Source organism: Conger conger, chromosome 11 (genome assembly GCF_963514075.1).
Source record: "Conger conger chromosome 11, fConCon1.1, whole genome shotgun sequence".
Lineage (NCBI taxonomy): Eukaryota > Metazoa > Chordata > Actinopteri > Anguilliformes > Congridae > Conger > Conger conger.
In genome coordinates this window covers 9123192-9150293 of record NC_083770.1, presented here as the reverse complement: position 1 = coordinate 9150293, position 27102 = coordinate 9123192, and the positions used below count along the sequence as shown (strand labels likewise).

At 42.7% G+C, this 27102-nt stretch overlaps 2 protein-coding genes across 3 annotated transcripts in view; both read right to left on the bottom strand.

Moving 5' to 3' along the window:
• Positions 1-17239, bottom strand: part of LOC133140177 (phosphatidylinositol 3-kinase regulatory subunit alpha-like) — a 38855-nt gene extending 21616 nt beyond the window's left edge. The window contains exons 1-3 of one of the 2 annotated variants that reach the window (XM_061259807.1): positions 17108-17239; positions 14344-15054; positions 83-166 (exon numbers count right to left, since the gene is read on the bottom strand). In XM_061259807.1, coding sequence (XP_061115791.1) covers positions 83-166; positions 14344-14674 — 415 coding nt within the window. In that variant the 5' untranslated portion in view covers positions 14675-15054; positions 17108-17239. Of the gene's footprint in view, positions 1-82; positions 167-14343; positions 15055-16911 lie in introns of both variants that reach the window. The other variant, XM_061259806.1, reaches the window with a different exon arrangement.
• A 2158-nt stretch (positions 17240-19397) lies between these two features.
• LOC133140948 (erbin-like) overlaps positions 19398-27102 on the bottom strand; it is a 69796-nt gene continuing 62091 nt past the window's right edge. The window contains exons 21-24 of the mRNA XM_061261268.1: positions 23961-24119; positions 23414-23500; positions 22608-22682; positions 19398-22282 (exon numbers count right to left, since the gene is read on the bottom strand). Coding sequence (XP_061117252.1) covers positions 22175-22282; positions 22608-22682; positions 23414-23500; positions 23961-24119 — 429 coding nt within the window. The 3' untranslated portion in view covers positions 19398-22174. The remainder of the gene's footprint in view (positions 22283-22607; positions 22683-23413; positions 23501-23960; positions 24120-27102) is intronic.

The following is a 27102-nucleotide window of genomic DNA, read 5'->3' as shown; positions in this document are numbered from 1 at the left end:
CAACAGTAATACTCTAGCTTTTCACTTTGTTACAGTGATAGGTTGGATGTGTGGGGATCAAGCCCCGCCTCTCAGCTCTGACCTTTTCTCTCGATTGCCTCCAGAAGCTTCACCAGCATGGGCGGGGCCATCTCAGGAGGGCCAAACTGCTCCGTCGGTACCGAGGCTGGGGGGGGTGACAGAACAGGGAGACGTCAACATCTGCCCCTCGCAGAGACGGTCGCCATTCTGGGGAGGGCCAGGTCAACTCTGAGACAAGGTTTCAGCAACGGTGTGCAACACTCACGCAAATAATGCCCACGTTTCATAAAATCCAAGTGGCCTTGAATAACAAAACGATATTACAGTGGTCATCGTTCACGCATACATACTTTCTAAAACCTTGATGTCATAGTTCTTACAGGGGCAAGCCCATCCAACACTTCTCTAGTGCAAAATGTGGTTCTTTAAAATAAAAAGTAAAAAAAACTATAAATTAGCACTCAGGGGTGTGTGTGTGTGGGGGTGGGGGGGGGGGGGGGGGGGGGATGTTGGATTGGAAAACAATTACTAGTTGATACAATATGACTACCTTTGAAATAGTGCCCTTACATTGTTCACATTATACTAACAATTAAAATCACAATCCCAAATTTTCATTTTCATTCTGAAAAGTCCGTGAAACAGTTCCCTCACCACCCCAAACATTTCGATCATCTAGATCTGGAATACAATATGTTCCGATTTCCCCAACGCTCGGGCAAAGTCGAGCTTGCACACAAGGCACCGCTCCAACCCTCGACAGATGTCAAAATGACCGCACGCCTACACCGGCTGACAAAAACCCCAACTCATTGTTCATTCTGATACCTGCTCGCATCCGTCTCCGCTTAATCGATCCCCTCCTCGCTGTCGAATCGAACCCTCTGTGCGCGAGGGGGTTTGGCAGCGCGGCGATTGATGCACTGGGCGTGGGGCGTGGATACGGGCGGGTGTGGAGGTGTTCGCCTGTGGCTGGGCGCCGACTGCTGACCATGCCATCAAAGCAACATTGGGTCGGCTCGTCAGCCTGGAATAACAGAGCAGGCCGCGCTCGGTTTTCCGGAATATTCCGGCTCCGGGTGAGGACATGAAGAGGGGCGGGGATTTATTTAGGTTTGCCGAGGAGGATTTACACGGGCCAGGGCTTATTCCCCCCTCCGTCAAAGGATGAACTGTGGAGACCGCAGTTTGAAATTATGAATAGGACCCCTGTTTCAGACCAGTAAGTACTGCCTTCCTGATCCAGCAATTAGCTAAGCCAGGGGTATGAAGCGTAATTATGACTTTTTACAAGCTAATTATTATTATTTTGACAAGGAAAAGTTCCTTTCCCGTTTTCTTTGCCCGTTGATTGTTGGTTTTGGAAAGTCTTCCATTTTGATCTGCAATTCAGTATGCAAACGTGGCCCAATTACATCCCAGGTGGTTGTATTAATGCCATTTTCCATTTGCGTACATGCTCACTAAACCGGCACACACAGATATGAGGCCTGTTCCATGTCTCTGTTCCTAGCAATTAAAAACTACACATTGGACAATATGGAAAGTTCTGTATATACTAATGAACAAAAACGAACACACAAAACCAGCCTCAACAGTGAGAAAGCATGTTCCCATTGGGCGGCCATTACAGGTAAAGCCGAGGCATTAGTGAAAGGAAGGGGCATGTCCCTGACAGAGAGGACGAAAGGAAAAATAAACTATTCAGCAGAGGAGCTTTGAGGCCGGTCCTTTTGTTCCGGCTTGTTCCAAACTCCTGCTGTATTCCCCCTGGGAATCCTACTCTGGGACCAGCAGTTAAAAATGAGCATTTGTGGTAGAAACCACCCCCTCATTTTCACTCAATGAGCCGTTAATCCACAATTAAAATAAAATGGCGTGATCTTACACATACAACACACGACTGCCTTATGATGGTAATATTGGGCCCCATTGTAAAATACTGAAGGTTACTATGCGTTACAATTCTTTAATTTGGAAAGGAACACTACAGATGAAGAGAGTTTTTGAAATGAATTTAGGACACAACACTCAATTATTATGAAAAAATACGCTAAAATCTTGCAGCTCAGAGGCTGGACAGCCGAAACCTCAGTTTCAATGCGCCCCTTTGTCCGTTTGTAATGTACTGGTTTAGCGTGACTAAATTCAACCTCTTCTCCAAAACGACCTTCTGTACCCTTGTGGAGAGCTTTGAGCCCATTTTACATTTTGCTCTGTCGAAGTCTTACACAAAACTTATATCCATCGACTATCGAAAAATGCCGTTGTCGAGCAAACATATCGCATTCCTCCTTCAAAACACCCTCAAACGGTGGCAATTAATTACCCTGGACATAAAGGGCAAACCTATGGCATCTTGGTTATGGCGTCATTCCTGCTGCACAAAAGACTGTGGGCTGAATGCCCAGCCAAGTCAGAGCAAAGGGGATAAATTAGGTGCCCAATTAAACCGTGCTGCCCACCGCATCGGAGATAGATGGAGGTAAGGGCTATGCGACAGGCTAACACTTGGGCAAGGGGGCGTGTATGTAGGCAAAACGGCTTATCGGCCAAAACAGGGAAGAGATGAGACACAAGACCCCAGGAGTGTTCGCACTCTGCGAAAATCACAGAAACGGGCCAATCGACGAGCGGCAGACTTATCCGATAAGGAAATATGTATACGGAAATTCACAATGACCGATCGAACTGCAGGGCTCAACAGCTGGTGGGGGCTAGGGCAACGAGTGTATATTTCCCACTGCTCCCATACAAACGCATATGGTCTAATGTAAAGCCAAGGTAAACAAGGGCTGTATGTGCCAGTATTAAGACAGCGGCACCACTAAGGCTTTCAGTTAAATAAATAACCAGTGTGTTCGAGTCTTCAAAAAATAATTTCACTACGCCTGCCTAAAAAGACGCCAAACCTTGAACATTCACCCTTTTGTTGCTTAATTAAAACCCAGAATGTCATTTCTCTTTAAAAACCTGAAGAGGAGAACGGTTACCTCTACTGCACAGAACAAAGAAAGCTAAGCCTGTTACACGCTCTTCCTAACCGAGACCCAGAGCTGCTCTACAGTATCTCCAGAATTCATTGTTTGCAACCTTTGAAAAAAATGTCCCTTCCCCCTGAACCAAAAAAAAAAAAAAGACCCAAAGTACCGTAGTTGTTCAGAATTGATTCAGACCCTTTTTTTTTTCCCAGCTGCCTTCTAATCCAATCCGGTGGCGCTGCTCCTGAACGCCTGGCCAATGGGAGCTCTCTGTTACCCTAGCAACCGAGAAGAGGGCCCCCACAAGCCAGCCAACAGGAATCTGCAGCTCCGTGCCTCCCTGAGCACGCTCTAAAGGAAGTGAGAGCGCAGCTGCAGCCGTGCTGTGGAAAAGTCTGGCTTCAGACGCGCTGTCTGAACACTCTGAACTTCAGACCGCGGCCCAGAACGGTTAACAGCGCTCCATTATGCGTGTAATGCGCGGGGAAACCAACAGTACATTAGGATATGACATAAGCCTACACGGCCTCCATGTTAGGCATTAGCCTACACCGTCAGTACTGCTGGTTCATTCAGCCACTAATTTATGAACAATCAGCATTTAAAAAGACACTAAAGTAACAGATTCATAACAGAGGTTAAGTAGCGGGCTCTGCTATGCAATAAGTGACAAGAAATATTTCCAAATTCCGACTACAAACGTGAATATTCTGTTCTGGAGTTTGCGCCAATTGGAAAATCGTCCACATGTTCCATGCAAATGGCTGTGCTCAGTGTTCCCGACATTGCGTCTAGTCGTCTCTTCCCGATTAACATGCGCACCCTGCACAAGACAGCTTTCCCTAACCTCCCACACCCTTCGGCAATCCGCCCGGCCTCCGTAACCGTCGTTTTATATGTCAAACTAGTTTACGGACAGCCGAGCCTGGTGTTTTCCGGAAGTCTCCGCAGGACATTAATGTTAGAGGCAGACATTCGGTCATTAGTGCATTAGCATGCGACTGAACACTGCTGAAGCGATAGCAGAGCAATTAGGTTACTGTGGGTAGCCCATCGCCACAGATGGACCAAAGCGCGAGAGTGCACGTTACCACAATTCTTACGGCGCGCCCCACCTTACCGTGCATGGTTTAGGCACACGCGAACCAGCCGTGAATCACGACCAGCGTGCGCTGCCCACATTAAATCACGCGTGACTGAAATCGCTCCCGACTCTTAATTTCCCACGAGTAGGAACTCTTACATTAGACCGCCGTCGACATACAAACGGAGCGATGGGCCATCTTGTCAGAAGGCAGAAGAGCCTTTAGGTCCATAGGAGACAAATGAGAAACAGAAAGACAGTGAGAGAAAGGGTTGATAAGGGGGGGGGGGGGGTTGCATTAAATGCATTAAAAACAGCTCAGGAAGAACAGCAGGTTAATAATGATTAGCATTCGAGCAACAACAAAAAATGTATTTCCTCCTGCATGTTAATATTACATAATGGAAGCTATAAGCAATAATCATATTTTATAACAAGGCCCTTTAGCTAAACCAACATGCTTGAGTAAAAGCTTTCTATAAATATTGCAGCAGAGCCCATGGCTGCGAGTGCTCTAATATGTAAGCACTTATCTAAAATAAAAGCGCATGGGACAATCTGACACCCCGCCAGGCCGGATGGAAAGTCCTGCGCGATGCGGCGCGCTAACTCCTCCATTTTGAGCATGCTCAAATATACACTTTAGTGTCGTCTTCTGCCGCGGTCTAAAAGCAGAACATGGCTATTCACATTTTCAAATGGAGCTGATGTCATTCTGAAGGCAGAGGACTGAGGCAATGTCGCCCCCTGCAGTCCAGCTGAAAACTGCGCCAACAGAAGTCCAGGTGACGTTTTTTTTTAGCACATTTCATTTCTTTATTTTTTAACATAGGTTTAGAAAAAGCATGCAAGCCTCTTTAAATAAAAGTTTAATTTCCAAACTGATACAAATATGACATTTGAAATGTTTTCATTAGTTGACAGCCATCTTGCAAAGAGATTTGAAAGTAGGCTTTGAACAGTATGACAAATACCGAGTCGTTGCCCAGACTATAATCAGTGTAGATCAAATACCAATTAATTGTTAGTCAGGTACACAATGCTAAATATAATGAGATGTATCCATGCTCAAACTAGTGTGGCTGAGAGGTATAGGTCCATTTGTAAATAAAATAAAATGTAAGGAAATCCATCTAACAACATTCGAGAACCAATCTCTACCCACATCTGTACACAAATGTATGGTTATTCATACTATAAATATTTAATATCATATTTTGATTTGACAATTCCCTGAACATACAGATGAACATAAAAACAAAAAACATAACAGTACAACACCAACGCTGATCTGAAAAAAAACTGCAGTTGGCAATAAATAAATAAGTAAAACATTAAGGATTCTCCAAATACCAAAATGCAATAGGCTTAGGCCCAGAAGCAGACTCGGAGGCAGATTCTCCCCGTCTGTGTCTGAGTGGGGTGGGGTCAACGGGGTGGACTCTGAATGGTTGCTTAACTTCAGGCACTTCAGTGCACTAATTAGCAAGCTCAAATGCATCATGAATGCATGTATGAAGGCGTCTCGAACACAGCCGTATGAAAAATGGATGCCTCCGCGGAGGGTGTTAGTAATTTGGTCAAGGCTGGGTTCTACTGAGAGCGTCTTACATTCTGGGGGTTTTTTTTTTCTTCCTTTCTTCCTATTAAGGGTGAAGCAGTCCCTCCACAGTATATAAACCACACAAGACACTTTTGCATTGCCTTGCCCTGATACTGTATAATAGTCGGAGCTTTTAGCAGCCATTGAAAAAAAATATGAATGGCCTGATCCACGTCAATCACCGCCGCCGCCGCCAAGTATTCAGAGCATGGATTTGGGCCCGATTCTGGAAAACAAAAAAAACTGCTGTACGGTACTTTAGAAGTGCCGCTCCCAGCCCTGCCCAGCGACATCGATCAGAGTGTTTGGCTGACCAAGCGGCTCCACATATTGTCCAGTGATAAAGATTGCGTAAGACACCACTAGCTCCGCATGATCAATAAACAAAAAACGCTATTCCGAAGAGGCAGGGACACATTCAGGTCCGGCGATTCAGATTCACCCAGAAATTCTGTGAAGATGTCGAAATATTCTGAGAAAATGTTGAAATGTGCCAAACGTCTCCTGTACACACCCATCTTGGCTGTTATGCAATGCATAACCTTTCTTTGCATGTAGGCTCAAACTAATACACATTCAGTCGGTTTTTTTATTTTATTTTTTTCAGTGCTCAAACGCGTCTCAGACATTCTCCTCGTTTCTTGGAATGCCGAGGTCCCTTCCGTGCCAATCCGCTCAGCAGACATACCTCACCTCCAGAAAGCTTAGGCCGCATAAAACTTCAGCCTCGCGGGGCATTCTCGTAATGAAAGGCACATGTAGAACGGAAGGTTCTCGCGGCGCCGTTCCTGGAAAGGCAGCATTGCCCAACATATTTATGAGGCTTTTAAAAGGGAGAGAGAGTGTGTGTGGAGGCATTAATCTCAAAATAAACACCTACCGAGTGACGCTTTCGCACGAACACACTACTAGCCTAGTTTAGTCGCGCGTGTTGAAATGCCTGGCAGATGGACACATGGACATGCATGCAACAACCAAACCTTTCCAATCCAATCTTCACACTTGGCATTTCACAGGGATTATAGCAAGACAAATTTGTGAGCCTGAAAAGTTGTCCAGGAGGAAAAGTGTATAATTTAATTAAGTATTATATGAATTTAAAACCACTCTATGCCAGAGAGCTTTGAGCCCTAATTTCGTCTTTGAAGCGTTGTGCGACACTAGCTACATGCCACATAGCAGGCAGAAGTCTCACTAATGAGTGGGACTAATATGATTTTACAGAAGCAGTTATTTTAGGCTTGTTTAGAAGAGCCCGGTTAGGAAACTGAAGGAAACGTTCGGAGAAAAAGAAACGTAATTCGATGTTTATGAAAAGAGCTCATGATATGTTGCAACCAAAACCAAAGTCAAGAGTTTTTAAGTGTACAGAAGAGAGTAATGTTGGGCAGGAAACGAAGACTTAAAATAGACTGTTCGGCCCAGCTGATGTTGCTGGGCTAATATTTAAAACTGGCCATCCAGAGGACTGGGAAAATCTACTTTAGATTCCTGGTTGGAAGAGGACCAACTGAACATGTGGAAGACACCAAGGCTATAATTAATCAGGCAAGTTCAAGGAGCTTTACAGGGGATTAAAATAAATTAAAGGAACAGCCAATTTCGGAGATAAATCCGATCGACAGTAGGCAAGTATTCAAATTTGGTTCCGAATGTCACAACGCCAAACAAACAGGTTCATTTCAGAAAGTGGTAAATGTAATAATATTTTAATATTTACATTTAGTGCAGCTTCGGGAAAGCAGTTCCTCGACACAATGTTCGAGGAAAATTTTAATGTGACCACAGGAAGCTGTGGTTGACCTGACACAGAACGACCCCTACGTTCCACACTAGTTCATGACTCCCACTCCCCCCCACTCCCCCCTCCCCCTCCCAGCTGAGAGAGCCACTGGAGACACACCCGGTCACACTGGTCTCTAGAGCTTGTCTGTGAAAATTGCACAATTTTTTTAAATAGATAAAGATCGACATACAAGTACAAGCTTGAAACGAGAACACAAAAAAATGCAGGCTTATATAAATCCTGGATAGACAGGTTTTGGATAAATGCAGTAGACATTCAGGAAACACCAGCCTATATACACAGCAGAAAACCCTAAATGTTACTGGTAGCAAAAGCCTATGGGTTTAAATAAAGTTTCTATGAATTCTTTGGAATTGAGTGGAATCTTAAGATGAAGACGGCATTTAGCAATGAATTTTCAGAATTTTCTAGGGGGCGATTCCACACCAACTCTGGGAGGCTGAACCACAGAGCCTCTCGGATTTTTCTCTTTTTCTGTATGTTGGTAGACAATTATGAGAGATAGAATTTCTGCTTTCCTGGTAGAGCCATTTGAAGTTTGCAATGGTGTCGCAATGAATAACTGCCCTGGCACAAAATGAGATATTTAGAGGTCCATACCTTTGTAGAGAAAAGCCCTAAATCATTGTACATTTGTATGTAGGAATAATTCAGTATGTAGAATTCGTATTTCAACTGAAAAAACGTGCAACCAAGTTCGTTTTGGAGATATCTGTTCCTAAAAATGAACTTTTTTCACCAGGGACCTAATTTGGAGGGTCATATTTCCAAAAGTAAACATACTTTTAGTGTAATTGTATTTTAAATGAGAGTAATACGAGAGCACTTCCTCCTTGTGTAAAGACAAACATGTTACGAATAACATTAGTTGAGATACGACCCATGAAATTCAATTTGGCAATTTTTGGCATATTTAGATGCACCCGGAAACCAGTCAGAAATTTCACCCAACCCTCCACGTTGGATATGTAGAAGTTACATCCATACACAACTTTTCTAGAAAAAAAAAAAAAAGTTTGTACATACAACACTTCCAATTATCCTAACTTTGTACATCTTTACATACCTGTAAGACCCCTATAATCTAAAATGGAATAGTCCGATTGCCATTACCAGTATAGCCACTGTGAACTATTCCACTTATTAATGGGGTGTAATCTATTGAAAGAATTCTACATACAAAATTATCTCTACATATCTGCAATTTGCAAAGATTTACAGCTTTTCTTTTCAAAGTTATAGACCTATAAATATCGTATTTTGTGCAACAACACATTATCCATTGTGGCACCTTGCAAACTACAACTGGCTCTACCAGGAAAACAAAGTATCAGGAAAACAAGTTCAGGAATTCTGTATCTCATTATTGTCTACAAACACCCCAAAACAGAGAAAAATCCAAGAGGTTGCACAACAGAACCTCTTGGAGTTGTCTTGGAATGGCCCCAGTTTTTGAGAAGAGTGCTATGACCTAAGCTTGCAATAGCTCTCCAGGTTCTTTTTATATAACTGTGACCTAAATCCAAAAAGAGACAGTTTGGCATATTATTAAAGATTTATGGACATGAGGTTAAGGAAAAAATGTGTTCTTTCATACAGAGAATTGAGCTTTTGGCCATTACCATTTGCATAAGTCGATTCAAATGTTTCAATAAAAACATTCAAAACTAGTAGCTAGGCCATTAATAAAGGAGTTACTTCTAAAGACACAGATCTGAACTGCTGATTTTGTGCAAGAGACTGTCACCGTACCCTTTCTAAACTGGTTCTTCTCAAATTCCCCAGCGCTTTTGAATAAGGCTACAAGCAGCTACGTTCGGTGGAATGTTAACTGCCCTGCGGAAATACTGAAATCTGCAGTGAACTAAAGGAGCTTCACAAAAACCCATCTAATACGCATCCAAATCTGAAGCAGGAGGGTTTCAAGAGCCATTGTCCTTTCCCCATTAAAACGGACCGTCTTCTGTGGGCTATAGGGAAGGCACTCCTGACTAGGAACGAGTCTCAGATACCTGATAACCAGCAAACACAGGCACTCATTCTTCCTCAAGCCGGGCAGCCATAATCTCTTTCAGAAATCTGTTCAATGCAGCAGATGTTAGCAGAAGAGGCCTAGGAGAGGAGTGTGAGACTGGGTTTGAGTGGGAGAGCGAGAAACGGTTGGATTCGATCCAGCGGGGACAGAAGGGCACGTGCTTCGTTGCGGGTAGTTCACCGCGTCTACGGTTTCAATGGCCGCAGTATTCCGTTACTGTGAGTTTAGCGTTTTCAGCCCCGGATGGAGGGTCTGGCAGTGGGCTGCGACTGAAAACAAGTGGGGGGGAACACCGAGAGGATCTGTCGACAGATCTGGAGCGCCGGCTCTTTCAGGCAGAGGTCAAAGGTCAAAGCCAACAGTGCAGGGAGTTGAAGGAAAAGAACAGCAGATTACATTTTGTTGTTTTTATTTCATTTTTTTTGCTTTCCTGAACCTGGAAATTCTTTTCACAGCCCATTATACACACCAAAACCTTCAATATATTTTCTTGCAACAGAACAGCCACGTTCCGTATGAACATTTCTCACACAAACCAGCAGAGTACAGAAGAGAAGTCTATTAAAAAGAGGTGTCTTTTATGGATGTTGTGTTATATATGGCTGTTACGGAGTCTCTGCTGGGTGCTGGTTTGAACGAGTGTCATCAACCAGAAGTACTTAAATTATCTAACCAGTGACAGACATACTGGATTCAAAAATATTTCAATTAAATTAGAAGAGCTTTATTGACATGAGAAATAACGCAACTACACTGCCAAAGCAGAGTTAATATGCATGAATAAAATGAATTTCAACATTCGATTAAACTCACTAGAGCCTCTCATTTTTTTAAATGTATTCTGGCTCAATTCAAAGACCCGAGACAAAGTTCTGACATGTAATGGGGAAAGACGCATGACTCAGTGACTGAAGACTGCAGCATCATCACATAACGCTTAAGCGTTGTGATGCAATCAGCAGACCTCCAGTGCAGCGGGACGAGGCGCTCGCAACTAAACGCGATTCCTTCATACAGATGGGACATGCAGCTGTTGCAGTTCCTTGACCGTTAAGTTATTGTGCACTAGAGGACGGAGCCAAAACCCACAGAACAGAGTTCTACTGGATTCCCCCGGGGGTCCGGCGCATTCCCGCAGCCGAGCCAGCCAGCGAGCGAGCAGCGTCACCGTCAACGGTCAACGGCCGAAAGGAAAGCCATTAAAGGGCAAACTATCAGTCATGGGCGAGCAGCGGTCGCACTTCGCACGCTATCACGCCCGGCGCGGGCCGGCTTCTTTCCCCCGCCAGGAGAAATAATGAGAACCAGCGACGAGCCTTCGTAGCTCATTTTCAAGACAGAGACCATGTACAGCAGGGCTGCGTGTAACATCAGAGACGACAAAATCAAGTGGTTTCAGAAGAACAGAGCGTAAACTGCCCGAGAGAGAGGGGAAAAAAGGCATAGGTTTGCGTTGCTGTGGATGAATGCTTAGACTGCACTAGCATTAGGCAGCATAGTGCGATAGATGTAATATTTTTAACAAAGCTAAATGTGAAGCCAACAGATTTCCCATGGCAACAAGAAGCTTGGCTGGAAATGCGGCAGGAAAGGCAAAATTCAAAACATCATAAAAACCGTACGTGCCATTTTCGAAATAAGTATTCTCCGAAGAATAATGCATAATTCTTGCCATCTATTTTTTAAATCAACGTGTCAACTGTGTGCACGTTTTTAAAGTTTACTCAAATTATTTTACTTTTATCACCTTTAAAGACCAAAAAAAAAAAGAAGGAAAAAAGGAAAACAAAACAAGGGTTCGCTACCTACTGAAATGTACAGCACAGGGTTACAATTGTGAGGCCCAGATCAGGCTGCCGGCGACCGAACGCCAGACTTTTGAAGAAGAACGAAAGGAAAACTTTGAAGCGCAGAACTTGGGAAAAGGCTGCAGTTCATTTTCATCCACCCCCTCACCACACCCCCACATCTGCTGCACTGAAGGCAAACCCCCGTGGATTAGGGTGCCCAGAGCACCCTTACACTCTCACCCCTCTCCCTCCCTCCTTCCCTCCCTGTGAAGCCAACCCGAGGAGCGCTATGAAAACAAAATAATAACCCAGGGAGGGAATGGTGGGGGGGGGGGAGGAGAGGATCTGCCAGATCCTTCAGCGGACGGCAGTAAATCACAAGCACTCTGAAGCAACAAGAATTCAACACCCAGCCCCCAGTTCCTAGTAAAGGCCCCTCAGTCAGAGGAACAGAGGGGCCCTTTTCTCCAACCCTCCCCCCTCCCCCCTCTCCCCTCTCCCCTCTCCCAATGCTGCCTCTCCACAAGCTCCAAATCCAAGCTCAGCCACTCACCGCGCCCCCGTGAGGCCCTTCATCCAGCGTCCGTCCCCTGCTCGCGCCACAAATTATTTCGCTCGGTAACGAGAGGCCCGCAGCTGACAGGAACGGGAGCGAGAAAGTTTTTGCGCGACCGTCTTACTTTGCAGCGTTCGCGCCGGCCGTTTCTACACGTCGGTGTGGGCCGATTAAAGCCGTTTAAGGGTAGGTTAGGGAAACGGGATAAAATATGTTGGCATACAGCTAGTCTGCGATTCTGTTCCGGGAACACAAAATGGCAGCTGCTTAAAACAAACAGGGAAATTTTACGCAATTAGTTCATTAAAATGTCAACCGCGTTATACCACAGTGCAGAAAACACGAAACAATAGCAAAGGCTAATCTGCAAATTTGCAGCTAAATGACAAATTTCTACCAAAGGAATTGCTAGCACTCCTGTTAAATTTTTCCAGGCCAATGCATGCAAGCATGTACAGGACATTATTAATTGTGTCTGCGTCACATCACATACGCAGCGGATCATTCAGAAAATGTGTGTGTGTTCGTGTGTGTGTGCGTGAGAGTGTGTGCGCGCGCATGTGGGCGGGTGGGTGTAAATTAATCTCCTGCACATGAGAAACATGTGAATTACATGCACTGAAGGTCTGGTACTGTTATTACACGGCTGTGACTGCAATATGATCCGCAAGGCTGGAGCCGTGCCAGCAGCATCGGTTCTGGTTAGCATTAAGCAGGTCAGAACTGAGGTTCTGGAGCTACGGCATACGGGACTGTCCGCTTAGAGAGCAACCAAAGAGAGGACATCAATCGCTCGGTTGTATCCATCGACAGAGAGTAAGGACAGACCAATCAGATGCCGAGCACCGGGTCGATATTGGCCTAAAATGCTGGATATCAGAAACCGTGCACGTTATTATCCGAACCATTACTCAAAAGTTACAGGCCATAAGCACGTGTGATGATGACGGACTTGCGCACGCCGTCTGCAAGCGTAAGTGTGGTTATCTTTCTAATGATACCAGAATTACTAATACTACTCTTACTAATATTCACTGATGGTTCTCTTTGAACAGACCAAAACACACAAAGGCATTGCAGTATCAACTACATTTTTCCTAGTCAGTGTTCAAGAGCTCCACTGCTTACAAGTAGTGATGATTACATCAGAATGAGAATGTTCAGGACACTAATCACATATTTGTGATCTTACACCTTAAAGGCATAAAGGGTTAACAGTAGTAGACACACATAAAATCACAAGGAAGCATTGTGCATTCTGCTCCACTGAAGTACTAATGTTAGAAAGATTAGAGAAAACAATTTCATTGTTTACACTAAAACTCTTTCCATGTTGCATTTAAAATGACCAATTGTCCAGAAATCCAAGGCTCAACATCAACAAGACACCCTCTTTATTTGCCAAGTCAGCAGTTGTCGTGACACATTCTGCACTGTAATGACATGCAAATCACAAGGGAGGCATTTTGGTTGGCGTAGTCACAATGTTATGCAATAACAGAACAGCTGAATTGGCAAATTAAAAGTAATTTGCATTTAAATCAAATGCCAAGGCAGCCAGGAAACCAATCATTCAATTTACCTACCCAATGCGTATACTTGCAAATGCATGTTACTCACCAAAACTTTAGTTTCTGTAAATTACTGGACGACACTTAATATTTTGACTGAGAACTCATATTATCCCATTTCTCCCCCTTTTCATGGGCCACATCTCATAGAATATACAGGTCCACAATACACCCAATTCTGTGAGACAATCGCACAACGTGCCGTTCACTAAAATCTCTAATTTTCGATTTGAAATCAACCCGTGGGACCAGACTTAAATTAAAGAAATTATTCCTCCAGGCGATGAAAATCTGGAACGACTTCCCCATAATTACAATTCCTCTTTAGACGCAGGATGAGCATGCATTCAGCCAGACAGCATAATCACGCACGTTTTATGTGAACAATGGTTAGATGAGGTAAACGGCACAAAAAAAAAGGTCAAGTTCATGAAGTTTACAGTTACTGTTTTTATGTTGGCCTACGAGTTTGAGCGGTTATAATTTCCGCACTTGATTGCTGGGTGGCTCAGCCGGTTAAGGCTCCGCTCTAGTTTGTGGTGGCCAGCAGCCCGACAGGGAAACACACTGGTAGCCCAGGGTTAGGGAGGGACCCACATCTCATCACTCTCTAGCGACCCCTGTGGTCTAATCAAGCGTTTGCAAGCACCCTCTACTCCTCCTACTACAAAGATTTTGGAACACATTTTGGAAGACACACACGCACCACCTTCTTTGTGACAAATACACGACCACCGTTTTGCCACAATGCATCTACGCCAGTGCAAAAATAATTTGAGAAACATGCAGGTGTTTTTTTTTTTTTTTTTTTTTTCAGAAACAGACAGTTTGAGGATGAGCAGCATGTACCAAGAGCCAGCGGACGGCCTTCGCCAAGGACGGCGACGCTACTCACACTGCTCGGAGTCCGAGTCGGCCTTCCCTGGGCCGGGGGCCACAGGCAGGGGCCGAGGGGGCCGAGGCTTCGGCGTCGGGGGCGAAAGCCTCTTCTTCCCGATGAACTCCACGTAGGTGCCGGGGAAGTCGCCCTTCTCCTGGGTGGTCTCGTTGAAGCCCGGGAGCCAGCCGATCTCCTCCGGCTTCTCCTCGAAGCCGTCTCCGTAGCCCAGGGCCAGCAGAGCACCCTTGTTCACCACCAGAATGTCCCCGACGTGCAGGCTTATGTCCTCCTCCCGTTCCTTCTTGTAGTCGTAGAGCGCTCTGTACTGGTATCCCTCCGCACTCATCTTGATAACTTTTGAGTCGCAGTTAATGCATCAAAAACTACTCAAAAATACTAAAAATCCTCCTTTCCCGAACAGTGGATTTACTGATCCACTCTTTTTTAAACTCTCCCAGAAATATACACGACTGCAAACACACGCTTGCACCTGAAAGCGGAATCAAAACCGTACGCACGATTCTACTTCCCTCCCCAACCCCTTAAAAAAATGTCTTGAGTATCTTCTTCGTTGGTCTTGAAAGAGGATTGGTTCCCTTTAAACGGCTTCAGAAATTCAGCGGATCTTGAAAGTCCCGTAACCAGCCGCACCTCCACGGTGCTTCAGACACAACATGTCCATCTGTCTACTGCATTCTGCCGTTCGCCTGTGACTGCATCCCTGACCTAGAAAACAGAGTAGAAGCCATTTACAATGCATTGCGTAAGGGACGCACGCTACAGAGTTTACCAACGGCCTAATGGAGAAACATCCTGATTTAGCCCACCTCCAGGCACACCGCATTTGCTTATTTCAACTGAAGCTAGGGGTACATTCAGGATTTTCGTTTTTGTTTAAGTACCTTCCAGGGAAAAAATAAAAAAAGAAGCATGACTGCATTACTTACTGTATTATGGAAATGTTAAGGGTAGGATTCCAAGTATATTAAAATGCATTGTTAATCTTTTCATGAACCTCAGTCTCAATTCATGCACACCAGGTATTGCAGATTGAAAAAGAAACTAAAGCATACCCCCCAAGACATACAAGTCGACCCATATACAAGGATGCTGAATTTCAAATGATGATCTATCTGCAGGATGGGTAGGCTGCAATGCATGGAATGAAGCCTAAACACAGCCAACAGTTTGGCAAGTTTGCTACTTTAAAAAATATAAATGGCCAACTACTTCAAAAGAAAACAATGCAATGTATTTTAAGAACTTGGGTGTATAATAAAACATTTTTTATATACAGAGGTACAAAAGATGGTGCCAAATAACAAAACTATTTTGGATAATAGTACAATTCAAGATCAGCTTCAATAAAAGCTTTTAGCTTGGACACAACTGCGAAATACGCCTCAATGGCTGTTCAGTTTCACCATTAAATATGCCAACCTCAAAGATGAGAGTATTGTCGAAATGCGGCTTAATTCAGACGGAATGACCCACATTAACAGTCTGTATGTTATGTAAAGGTTACTCTGAACTGAAATAAAACCTAGTACTTAATGAGTGTATGTGTTCGTGGTTATCCATGAGGTAAGTCTACGCCAGGAAGGGTCCTTTGTTATGTTTCAGCATTTTTGTTTACCAAAAATGCGACTACCCCGTGCTCTAGTTATACAACTGCAGACTTGCTAAAGCTTTGAATCTGATGTTTAATGTCAGCACATCAAAATGGAGTTGTTGCTAGAATCGCACATGATCACACAAGCAGCTTTATCTTTAAACATCGCCAAAACGACGGAAACTACACATTGTATTCCGCATTATACACGGTGCATTGTATCATTTATTTGTTCACGCATGAGAAACTTAATATCCATTTCTAATTATGGAAAGGAGTGGAACAGAAAGGAGAGAACAAGTCGGGACAAGTTCACTGCTGTCTAGATAGCTAACGATGTCACGAAAAGGCTGACAGCGAAACATAAGCAAATGTTAGCCAACTGGCTAACTTGCTAACGAGCTGCAGCAAACGACAACAATAAATAAAACAGTAAACTCGTAGGCCATCCTTGCAAACTAAGCTGCTTGGAGTCTATCAAACTTCCTGACTTTCCTAGACAGTTAGCTACCATATGAGTAAATGTCAGCCTTTGCATTACAATTTTTAACTATCTAGCCAACTAACCTAGCTACCTATCGCTACGCCTGTAACATTCATGAAGACATGTATTATTAATCAGAAAAGCAACATTACTAAAAGGCAACAAACGTGTTTAAAACAAGATAATAAAAATTGTATGTCTTCCTGCAGTCACAAACGCAACAAGGCAACAAATAGCTAGTTAACTAATATCACAGCTAGCAGGCGTGCGTGCGTGTGTACAAGAACTCAAATGGCTAGCTAGCTAACAAGCGATACGAGTTTAATTTAGCAACACAACTGGCACATATTTCAGTAACATACAATGTAAACATGGGCTTTGTTCAGTCTTAAACGCCTTAAAGTAATGCATTACACTTCAAATTAGAATTCCACAAACAAGTATTTATGAAGCTGCAGAAGAACGTGTCCGCCACACTGCAACTCACTTGCACGAAAGGGGCCCAGGACCGTAGGAATGCGCCTTCCGCTTATGCTCCACGATTGGAGCAAGGAACTGAACAAAAGACCCCAGCGCCAAGTGGATTTCAGCGGCGTTGAAGAAGTAATTTAATAGCCGATCCAAAACTAAACAGTTCGAAACGCAATGTTCTTTTCCGGATCCACTGTAAAAGTGCACTTTACCTTCAGCAGATCCGCTGCGAGCGACCCTCGTTCTTTCTTTGCCCGAGGACACAAGTGTTGCCTGGCTTGCTACCGCAGCCAGCAAGCTCGTACGACGAATAGGCACGTCGAACTGCGCACGCATCAGACTGGATACGCCGCGCCCTCCCTCCAACTCCTGGTGGCGATGGCGTACATGTGGATGGGAATGGCCGTGGTCAGACAGCACGGATCTGCACGCAGCGAGAGTTTCAAACACCCACGCCACACTTACATAACTGGCTCCCGTGAGCTGTCTTTGCCGGTCACCATTTCTGAGAATGAAATTACGAAATGGTAGCTGGTTTCTGTACATTGATTTCTATAGCCTATGTTAAAATACAAAACATATAATGCATTTTCCATTCAGTATAAAATAGCCAGAACATATAGTGCCCTCCATAAGTATTGATACCCTTGACTGAAAAGGACACAAATGTGATTTAAGATAATATTCTTTACATTAATATATTACATTATGTAATACTTAAACTAACACCGCAGGTTTTGTACAAATACATATTTCAAAAAGCATGATGATCAATATATGATCATCAGTATATAGATATGCATATGATCATGCTTTTTGAAATATTTTGTATAAACACTTTGGCCAAAATATTACATAATTCAATGTATTAATGCAAATAATATGTATTTAAAAAAATCCAAACACACAATATTACATTTTGATTAGGCCTGTTATTAAAAGTTTTATAATGAATAAATCGTAATCAATTTCAAATAATTACAGAAACAATATTATAGGAATGCATTAACTCACAGTAATGACAATGCCTGAATAAGAATGAATGAATTACTTATGGAATACCTTATAAGTACATTTAATATTGATGTGAGATGAATTGTGTTTATGCAGTGAAAATAAGAATCATTTTGTAAGTTCATGTAGATGTGCCTGCACTGTACCTCGCAAAAGAAGATTGCATTTTCTGTTCACTTTCCTGGTTAAATAGATTTAGGAATACAAGAGAACACTGCACTTTATGAATCACTCCAACATGTACACAAGGTTATCAAAGATGGCCAAATGACTTAACGCCACAGTAGTAAATTACAATGACAACTACAACAATTACAACTACTACTGCAGCACTTCGGATCTAGTCTGTCTTTATCCGAGATCAAGATCAGGACACTGCAAAAGACCTGTGTAACTATCTGCCGTGAGACAGATGGGTTAATCGATCCACCAGGTCTCATAAAACAGTTTGTTGCAAATGAACCATGTCCGGAATCATCACCCCAATTCGAAATATACAAACTTGGTCAGCCATTGGGAAAGACCCAGAATAAGAGGGTGCAACTTGAGGAGATTCAGTGAGGAGTGAAAACAATGGCAGGAAAGGCGCAAGCAGCTGTCACTAAGCTTAATGCAGAAATTAATGGGAGCCAATTATTCTACGACCATTTTAAAAATCAGCCCAAGCTAATTGGCAGAGATTACACATAGAATATAGACATCAGAGCAGACGTGCTCTTATTTTGAATATCCAAACTGATACCTGATAACTGATACCACACACATTTAAAAAGTAATTCCTCTTTACCTTCCCAATATCCAGAAGGCATCTGCTGTTTGGATGTGAAATGTCGACCATTTTTTAAAATCAAACAAAGGAAATTGATTGTGAAAGAAAAAGCCATAGATTCTTCACCAGATTACTTTTTGTTCTCCCTGTGAAGACTCAATTTATTTAAAAACAAAGGATTTGAGTGAATTCAGTATATGAGCATTGGCCCAGTGAGACCTTTTTTTAATGACAGTTGTCAATGAAAAAAATAGATTTCTGGGCAAAAGTGTCTTGGTCTTCTGTCTGAAAATACCGTATGAGAAAATGAGATTTTACACAATGTCTAAAATACATCTTTTGACAACCAGAAGTGCATCTACTCTTCTGTTTCTGTTGTTATAGTTCATCCCCATGGTACATCCAGGTGAATGTGTTCAACCAGATTACAGAAATGAGATAAGTATGTCTCTTATGTAGTCAGCAAGGTATGTGGTACATCCCTCAAAATGGATGCACACGGATATACAGCCATGTGGTACAGTGTTGCCAAACCAGTCCATCACGTAAATTAGGGTCACAAGCAACTGATAGCAATATTACAAATGATCCCTTCATACAACTGACATCTGCTAAATCGACTGTGTGTGTTCTCGTTTTAGACTGTAGGTTAAAACGAGAGTACAAAAGAAAATAACAACCATACAATAAAAAAACAAATGTCAACAAGCACAGCTATCCCAAATGTCCAAGAGCATTAGTTTATTTCACATTGTACAACTAGGTCAGAATTAGAGTGAATTTAAACAAAGTCTGGAATGTTGAGTAATGCATATAGTTTCATTTTATCATTTTAAGTTAAAAAAAAAATGTTTTCAGTTTTTGCAATTTAGGTTTTAGAAAGTCATGTTGCTAATACCATGTTTATCTCATAATTTAAAAGTATGTACACTTTAATTAGTATTTTCTATCACAGAAAATAATCACAGAGATGAAGCGGATAGAAAAAATAAATATAAAAAGCAAATGTGGCAACTTAAGGGGAAATAAAGTGGTTTTAAAACGACATGAAATAAGAATGTTAGATGAGCACAGTTCTAATTCCTAAATTACATGTTGATGTAAAACATAGATGGGCTCTTTGCTGTAAATATAAAGCAGGAGACCTCACAAGGTTCCTTTTCACAGTTGTCATGTATCAGGCATGTACTGTAGTGCTCAATGACTGTAGACATTATACAATAAGACATCAATTTTCATCATCTTTAAAGAAGAGGGACTATTACATTGATCCAAAAGTGACAGGTGATAAAGTAACAGAAAAACCCAGAGAAATTAAAAGCTTTGAATTTCCAAAAGATCTTTCCCCAAGTAGGTATATGGTCTGTCTGTTCTATGTAGGATAATATCAAATAAAAAAGTACAAATCAAACAACCTATCCCAACAAACGTTTTCTACATATGTTTTTATAAACCGCAAGAGATCACCAAGATGATTTGATTGAAGGAATGTTAGCAGTTGTGTCATGACAAATAGTGAATTAATGATATATTAATGCTGATTTAATTTAATAATTGAAATGATAAACAAGAATGGAAATAACAGTTCATAGAGAGCACCCCAGCTGTGTTTACATGGGTATTTGAATGAAACATTAATAATACAACATTAATAGATGAACCACCAGTTGAGCTTTTTCAGTGTGACTCTTGAATGTTTGTCAAACTGCTCTAAGGGAATTTAAACATAGTATGAGTCATAAAAGCATATTTAGTAAAAATATATATTCAAAATGACACATAAAATTAGTTTTACTTGGCACACACTCAAATTAACACTTTCATCCCAGCAGTTGAAGGTCTGCACCCAGCATTAACTGCCACTCAATTTGTCAGTATCTGGTGTGGTGAATGCGGTAATGAGACCTGATTTCTATTGGTTGCATGTTTTATGTCAAAATTAGTGGGCGTCTCAGACATAATAATACCGTGAAAAATTCATATTCCATATTCAAATGAAAAAACTGACTGATTTATCATATTTTAATCATTAAAAAAGACCAGTATAAAACTATGTACAATTATAATGTACTTATTGTAATCTCACCGCATGGTGATATTTTTCTCTGAATAAAGGCCGCAAACTATCAGTTGTGAATAAGATTTGCTCTCAGTTGCTGCATGACAGTGAATATCGCTCTTATCACAGGGCAGTTAGCAGAACCTTATTCACAGAATTCCACGTGTATGACATGTCACACTCCATTTCTTGGCCTTGTTCACGCTAAGAGAAAACATTAAAACTGGAAATGTTTTTCCTGCATGAAAGATATTTTTAAAACCCCCACCATTTCAATGAACATGCTGATTTAACCAACGAAGTGCAGGTATGTCGACCATATGTACAATACTGATTAAAATGTGCAGAAGAATTCAGAGAATGATGAGCGATTACGAGCTTCCTAGTTGGCAATGGGAGATTCGATTGAAGTCCTTTGTGAACTATTGCTGCCTTCTTCTGTGCCCACCTAAGTACTTGCTTTGGTTACCTAGCGCATGTATCTTCCTGTCTTTGCATTCTACAAGTGAGACAAATTAAGCCTGAGCACTGTCTCTTATCTCCCGTCTCTAAGTACACCTTCGATAACCCGCGTCTCACATACGGAGATCGTTTATCGCATTCTGTGGGTCGAGATCAGAAGCGTCTTCAGAGCCAGGACGAGACATGAATACGTAGAGGTTGTTTTAACGGGAAGTACTTCGGAACATGTGTTACATATCAGTGGTTCATAGCGTATGTGGGGCACAGCCCGCAGAATGAATCAAAGTACTCGATATGTCCCCCCAGTGTGTTAAGAACTCAATCTTCAATCCTGATGTGGTCGCGATAAGCATCCGGCTGCTCGCAGCTGCTCAGAGTCTGTTCAAAGAACCTTCGCTGCCAGGTTTGGCAACAAAAGGATTGAATTCAAACAGGTGAAATGAATGAAGACTTTAGTCTGCCACTACATTAGCACTTCCCCCTTGTCTTAATGTACAGTTGTTTTGTACAGAGAAGACCTGGTTTCAGTGAAAAAAAAGGCAAACAGACTGTTACAAACAATTAGCTCTGCCCCCTAGTGGCTAGCTACCATAAAGACTTAACAGCAATATATATGTTGTATTCAATGTCCAAGACATATTTCCAAAGATAAAATCTACAAGTCTGTACAGAACACACTACATTTGTTTTTCTTTTTAAAAAAGAAGTCCACCATTTTACTGGCAACCGTGGTAAAAAAATAAAATGCGGGTCCAGCGATGAAGGCAGTGTCCGTACACCAGGCCTGTCCGCTCTTCACTGGTACCCATTCCCAAAGCTCCAGTCTTGTTCTCCGCAGTTCCAATACTGCTTAAAAACCTGGCTGCCCTTTGTAGAACAGTACTAAAGCAAATGTGTTCCTCTTTTAAATGTATTCCATTTTTCTCAATTTTAGTCTCTTCTAAAAAAAACCTGGACCTTTCCTTCCTCTTGCTGCTATACAGGTATTTCTCTGACAATGATCAGTTCCACAGTGCTGGGAAATTTCTTTAGCAGTGAGACCGCTTGGCCGTGATCAATGTTCATGAAGCTGTATCCATTTGCCTAAAATGAGAGAAAAAACAGCTCAAGCTAGGATTTGAAACAGCTGGGAGCTGGTTGACCAGTTCAGACCAGCTCCCAGCTTGACATGGGTTGACCAGTTTAATCTATGTTTTGAAACGGACAAGCTAGCTGATTGACCAGCTCATACCCAGCTATATCAGCTTTATAACCAGGTTGGTCATGCTGGTTGACCAGCTCATGACTAGCTACACCAGTTTATGACCAGCATGACCAGCAAAATTTTCCAGCTGGTCAAGCTGGCATAGCTGGGTTTTACAGCAGGGAAGGTAGCCATCCGCATTTCACAGTGACTGTGTCATTTTACCTGTAAAATCTTGTCTCCCGGCTGCAGGAATTTGGATGCAGGTCCCTCTGGCTGGACCCTTGTCACAAATATTCCCTGAAAAAACAGCAGGTCATTAAAACAATCATAATTAACACCAAATGTCAAACTCATGGCCCTAATAATGTGGTATGAAAAAACTTAATTGATTTTTTGTGGATAATAAATAAAGTTTTATTCCAAACCAGTATTGTGGGTATCTATCTATCTATCTATCATGGAAAGAAATTCACTCCTTACAGCAGGTTATATACAGTAGGTCCACTGCTAAGGATTCAAAGGAAATATTGGAATTACATGGATTAAAAGTACAATGCCCATTTAAAACCATCCATCCATCCATCCATCCATCCATCCATCCATTATGTGAACCCACTTATCCTGAACAGCGTCGCAGGGGGCTGGAGCCAATCCCAGCATACAATGGGCGAATGGCAGGAATACACCCTGGACAGGTCGCCAGTCCATCACAGGGCACACACACCATTCACTCACACACTCATACCTATGGGCAATTTAGACTCTCCAATCAGCCTAACCTGCATGTCTTTGGACTGTGGGAGGAAACCCACACAGACACGGGGAGAACATGCAAACTCCACACAGAGAGGCCCCGGCCGACGGGGATTCGAACCCAGGACCTCCTTGCTGTGAGGCGGCAGTCCTACCCACTGCACCATCCGTGCCGCCCCATTTAAAACCAACAAAACCATAATAATATATTCTTATTAACACACCACTTTTTTACAATGGATATTAAAAGGTTCAAGAAAAACATAATTTTGTACATTATCTTCTGGACGAAAGGGATTGCCTCTTCCCCCTCCTGATATACTGAAGCCCAGCTCTGGATTCTTCTCAATCTTCACACGTACCTGCAACACAAATGTGGCCAAACCATTACTTTCAGCGATTTTCAAACGTGTCGTCAAATGTTATCCTGAAGATACTGTAAAACATAGTCCAAACTCAATGTTCATATATACGTCATTATTAAGAGGCCTCACTGATATAAATGGAATCTGCATTTCGTCAGATTTTTCGGATTATTGGTTGGATTATTGTAGCGGAGCACTCCCAAAACACTTGATGAAAGCCAAATTAAATAAAGTAACCTAAATATAAAATAATTTATCTCCTTCTGCGGGATTTATGGCCAAATGAAATCGTGAATATAAATGTGGGTAAAGACTGATTTTACTTCCCGGTCACGAATGACTCATGACTCCACTCGGAATGAAACGGTGTGCCCGGGAGCGCATGAGACGGACGGAGACGCGAACATTAGCCGTGGTTCAGTGACTGAATCACGCCAGTGGCTCTGCTTCGCCCTACCTCCTGCTGCATCAGCTCGTGCGGCGGGCAGGGAGCTCCCGGGTGCTGCTGGGAAACCTTCTGCATCAGGTAGTCTATCAGCTGCTCCCGGGAAGGATTGCGCACTTCTGGCATCTGGGGTCGCCCTCTGGGGCACATTTGTCCGTTGGCGTAGGGCACCTGAGGAGCGCAGAGACGAGAGTGGTTCTGACCGCAATTCCGGGTTCTGTGACCCTTCGGTTCAGCAGCCCGTGGGCCAGAATCGCTCAAATTACATTGGGGCAGAAGATACAGTGAAGCCAGAGCCCAACTGGACTATCTAGGGGAATCCTGATGTTACGCAAGTAACCTTTTTTTATTATTATAATTTTAAACAAAACAAACTAAACAAACATTTTAGTTAGATCGAAGATGTTGCTAAAACTATAAGGGTAACAATCTGTGATAGAAATAAAAAAATGAATAAATCCAAGATAATGATACACAAGCGATTATTTGGATGCCACTGAAGAAATTAAGAAGTGATTCCCATTTAGGTTGCCAAATCAAGACCATACAGAAAACATTCAAAAGCTGGGGTATGTATGCTGAAAAATAACTATTTAGTATTTGTTTAACAGTTATGGAATGACTCATCATTTGAGGGTAAAAAGACACTATGGTTGATATTCACCTTACTTGAACTTCTTACCATAATTATAGCAAGCAGAAGAGTTGGGTAAGGAACAGGATAAGCTGTTTATGTAAATCTTCAAATCCCTTTGGAATTTGCATAATTAATAAAGCAAAAATTATGCATGCTACTGAAAACTGGAAATGAATTAGGACAATTAATAATTACTTTGGAATGATCTGAATACGTAATCCAGAAAGTAAAAAAAATCTGTATGTTCGTGGGAACCCTGTAAACTAACCAAGGGAAATTATACTGTCCAATCTAACCTGTTAAGCAGGTACAAAACAGTACAGAATAAAACAGTAATTAACTAAAGCTAGACAGCCTGGCTGCACAGTTAGGCAGGGCGTGCTCACTCTCATACAAGCTCTCTGGATCATTAGATCATTCTCATTTGAGTAAATCCAAACACAAGGTGCTGTTCAAAACATATTTTAAAAACGCAGTCCCTGACGTTAAAAATCATGCATATATCCAAATAATCCATTGAAGAATCCACTTCTGCATTACTACCTGGGGGGTGGGGGGTGGGGGGTGGGCGGGTCTATATTTACAGATTAATATTGACCCCCTGGAACACTTCCCAGGTGTCCCTTGAGACTCATCAGTCGAATCTCTACACCTACAGTAGGAGCCAAAGTGTTTTGCTTAGTGAAGCATTGCTGTTACATGCACTTTACTGCAGGGGTAGACAAAGTCCCAGCTAAAGACCACCTCACATAGGCAACAGGGGAAGCTCTGGGCTACATGTAAAATATCAAGCATATCATGGACATGGCAGATACGCATACATGACACCTCCCCAGTGTGAAGCAATCCTGTAACCTTTCCATATACTGCTCCCTTAAGAAAATGCATGTTTTCATTTTGCCTGAAAAACCCTGTTAAAATTAACCAGTGCCATGACCCATTAGTGTCATATTTTACTATAGTTCCCTACACAGGTATCCAATGCATAAGGTCACAACATGAACATTCCGGAAAATTACATTAACGTCTGCGCTTATGGTAGAATGCTAGAAATAGTGAAATATCGCTCTCCAGACATTCAGACAACCGTGTGCAGACTTTTGACTATTAAAGCTTTTTCTTTTCCATAGCCAAGGACAAAGCAATTTCACATTTGGTCGAGAGAGGTCGCACAAAGAAAACAAAGATCGCTCTGATGGCTGAAACAAACGCAGTGTCTTATTGCATTATAAGGTGAAGAATTATGATTGGCTCAAGTCAAGGAACAGAAGAGCCCAGAGGCTATTTCTGTTGGCTGTTCGGGGGATACCCTACCCTACAGACGTAAAATATGTCTAGTGAGAAGCCGCGGAGCTTTGGTGTGGATTAGATTTTCCTTTAAACTTGAGCCAGAGGCAGATCTGCGAAACCAGACTGTATGTTGGGGGGAGATAAGGTACTCCACTCTCCTCATTCACATCGGGTACTTCCGTCCTCATGCATATGCGAGCAGTCTTCCCCGACAAGCCGCGCTATCCTGTTTGTCCCTCTGTTTGCCACTCATGACTATTCATGTCCGCCCAGAACAATAACTCAGACGAGCTCGCAGGCAGGGGCGGGTGATCTCGCGCGGATTTGTGCACGTGAATCTGAGTGAAATGCCCCGGCGCTGTACGTCAGCAGATCGAACGCAGGGCAGATACGTTTTTCAGTCGAGCGGAGGAAAGCTGCACTGGGACCAATGCAAACAAAACTGCCCTCATATTAGCATAGAACCTGTGCCACGAAAAGGTTTCGCCAAAACAATGCCTTTTACGGGCTTTCCCTTTTCATCTACCCCTGGTTAGTGAAACAACAATGGCATATAATGGTCTTCATGCCTCCCCCCGCTTTGGAAACAATGATTCACCCTGGAGGTTCCTGATGAAAGCGCTGTTCAGAGATCCAGATGTGTTGTGTTTTTGTATTGATTGTTGAATTTGAGAGCCTGCCACTAATTATGATATGGTCTAGTGCTTGACCAGAATCCCATCTCTGGGTACATTTGCGAAGTCGCCACATGCTAAATTTGAATGGTGACTCATTCCCGGAGCTCACAGGCCACTCAAACTGGCCCCCGGACCCCGGCCCTGAGGTTGTGGACTGTGGCAGCCCTGCTCTTCCCTGGTTCAGCCCATGCTTCAACACATCTTGGAGCTACAGATTGAACTCCAGACTCTACACCCCTCCATCTGGACTTTCTAGTTTACCTACTAGTTTCATACATTAAACTTATCGGCCAGCAGAGGATGGGCATGCCCCTATAGCCGGGTTCCTCCCAAGCTTTCTTCCCATCAGGGAGTTTTTTCTTGCCACTGTTTGAAGGTGTTTCTCCCCTAAGGGAGTCGTTTACCTCATATGCTATTGGGGGCTTAGGGCTGATATGTTTAATTATCTACTGTGTTACTCTGTAAATTGTCTTTGTGACAGTCTTCTGTGAAAAGTGCTATACAAAAATAAATTCAATTTAATTGAAAATTCCAGAACCTTTTGGTCTTA